This window comes from Monodelphis domestica, chromosome 4, assembly GCF_027887165.1.
Source record: "Monodelphis domestica isolate mMonDom1 chromosome 4, mMonDom1.pri, whole genome shotgun sequence".
Taxonomy (NCBI): Eukaryota; Metazoa; Chordata; class Mammalia; order Didelphimorphia; family Didelphidae; genus Monodelphis; species Monodelphis domestica.
Window position 1 is genome coordinate 434,879,869 of NC_077230.1, and position 2,324 is coordinate 434,882,192.

General features: G+C 45.2%; 1 protein-coding gene across 1 annotated transcript; it reads left to right on the forward strand.

Moving 5' to 3' along the window:
• Positions 1-846: 846 nt before the first annotated feature.
• Positions 847-1,755, forward strand: monDomV1R1232 (vomeronasal 1 receptor monDomV1R1232). Its single transcript, NM_001166810.1, is given in 1 exon segment — positions 847-1,755. A coding segment is annotated over 1 exon segment (909 nt).
• The last annotated feature ends 569 nt before the right edge of the window (positions 1,756-2,324 follow it).

A 2,324-nucleotide genomic window follows, 5' to 3' on the forward strand; every position in this document is an offset into this window, starting at 1 on the left:
GGCAGGCTCAGTGTCCCATCTTTACAAAGCTCCATTCAGATATTTTTCAACCAGTTTCCCCAAAAGACCATTGGGAAGCACAGACCTATGTGCAGTTGCTGAATTGGAAGGACAAGAACTTTTCTATGTTTAAGTCAGATAGTTTCCTGCTATCACTGCCCTCTCTTAGTAAGCACTAAAGACAAGGAAGGGATTCCGCTTTGTCTTAGACGTGCCCCTCTTGCTTTTTCAAAAGCTCTCCCAGATTCTCAGATTGCTTTTCTCTTTTCCTAAAAAATGGACTAGAGTGCGAGCCAACCTCTTACAAAATGGCTTTGATTGAGTCAAAGCATTATAGAGTCCCTGTTCACATGGCATATGATGACTTCATTCAGCAAGTCAAGTTGTATTTTCTCTGTTTCATTAACCAAGAATGAACTGCTTCTTTTATATGTTCAAAGCTCTGACTCAGAATTCTGTTCAACCCTGTAGAGTCCTGTATCCCTCCACAAATCTTCCCCAAAGGTTCCACTTATGCACATCTGCAAATAGGAGTCAGTGTGGTACATGGAATATCTGGGAAGTCCATGGAGCTGGGCAGAGAAAGAAGGAACATGTCTACGCGTATGGAACTGCGTGGTTGGGAAGAAGGGTTTGCCCATGTGTGTGTATCTGGGGGTATATATAGTCTCCTAAAAGATTCTGAAGGCACATTTGGCCACCAGCTGCCACTACATCACAAATATCCATCATAACTCACATGTAGATTATGAGCTTTCATTGTGTTTACTATGAGAGATTTTTGATTGTTCTTTCCTCTCTTCTCTCATGATATCTCTATACGTGCCCCCAAAACACTCCAAGATCATGTCTCTCTATGACACAGTCCTAGGGATCATCTTCCTTTCTCAGACTGGAGTTGGGGTCCTGGGCAACTCCTCATTCCTCTGCTTTTATGTCTTTAGCAGCCACAGGTCAAGGCTATTGGACCCCATTCTGGTCCAACTAACACTGACTAACACCATAGTGCTCCTCTCTAAAGGATGCCCACTAGTAAATTTCTATTTTGGGGATGTTTATTTCCTGGGAAGCCTAGGCTGTAAAATGGTATTTTACTTCCAAAGGATGAGCCGGGGCCTTGCCGTCTGTACCACGTGTCTCCTGAGCATCTTTCAGGCTGTCACTATTAGTCCCAGCAGCTCCAGGTTGGCCAAACACAAAGTCAGAGTTCTGAAGCTCATCAACCCTTCGTGTCTCCTTTGCTGGATATTCAACATAATCATAGAAGTAAACGTGCCCTTACACATGACAGGATCAAGGAGGATCAACAGTAGCCACACAGGGGAAATTCAAGTCCTTTATTGCTACAGGGAAAAGATGTTAAAGGAGAAGATCATCCTGCCCTCCCTGCGAGACATCCTTTGTGTTGGAGGCATGGTCTGGGCAAGCAGCTACATAATAGTTCTGCTGTACAAACATCAACGGAAAGTCCAGCACATTCATCACATGAGTCTCTCCCAAAAGACTTCTCCGGAGATCAGGGCCACCCAAACCATCCTGCTGCTGCTGAGCATCTTTGTTTCTGCTTACTGCATCAGCTGTAGCTTTGCACTGTACAAAGTATACGGGACTCATTCTGGTGACTGGCTGGTGGTCATGTCTATTTTCACTGCCTTGTGTTTCCCAACCATCAGCCCCTTTTTGCTGATTCACAGGGACACTCAGATCTTCAGGTCCTGCTGTGCCTCCTGGCAGAAGCCAAGTCTCCATTCGTAGAACAGCTGTTGGGATTTCCAAGTCAATTCATTTCTGGATCAAATTCCTTAGTGAAGATTTCTGGGAAAGGACCCATAACATAGTGAATCCAAGTGGACCTGGACCTGTGGGTGTGGGAGATGTCAGCCTTTCCCAATGTTAAATATAGGACAGAGGGGTTTGAACAAGGACACGTGATGCTCCCATTAGCTTATGGTTTGACTTGTAAAGTCCTCTGTGGAAACTTTTGCCAACCTCACTCTAAACTCTCTTTCCAGTAATATTGGCTGTTACTCCTCCTCTAGCACTTTACATTCTTCCTAAATCATAATTCTCTTGGTTTCTCCCACACTTTATTAATGATTGCTGTGCTTTTGCACTGACTATCCCCTATAACTCGGGTAGTAATGGTGAACCCATGGCACGTGTGCCCAAAAGGACATGTAGAGCCCTCTCTATTGGTACACCTGCTGTCACCCACCAGCTATCATTACTAGAAAGCCAGAGGGACTCAGGGTGGAGCTGTTCCTCTCCCCCTCGCCATGTACCTGAGGACATTCCTTACTTCCCCAGCCCCAATGGGAGTGCTT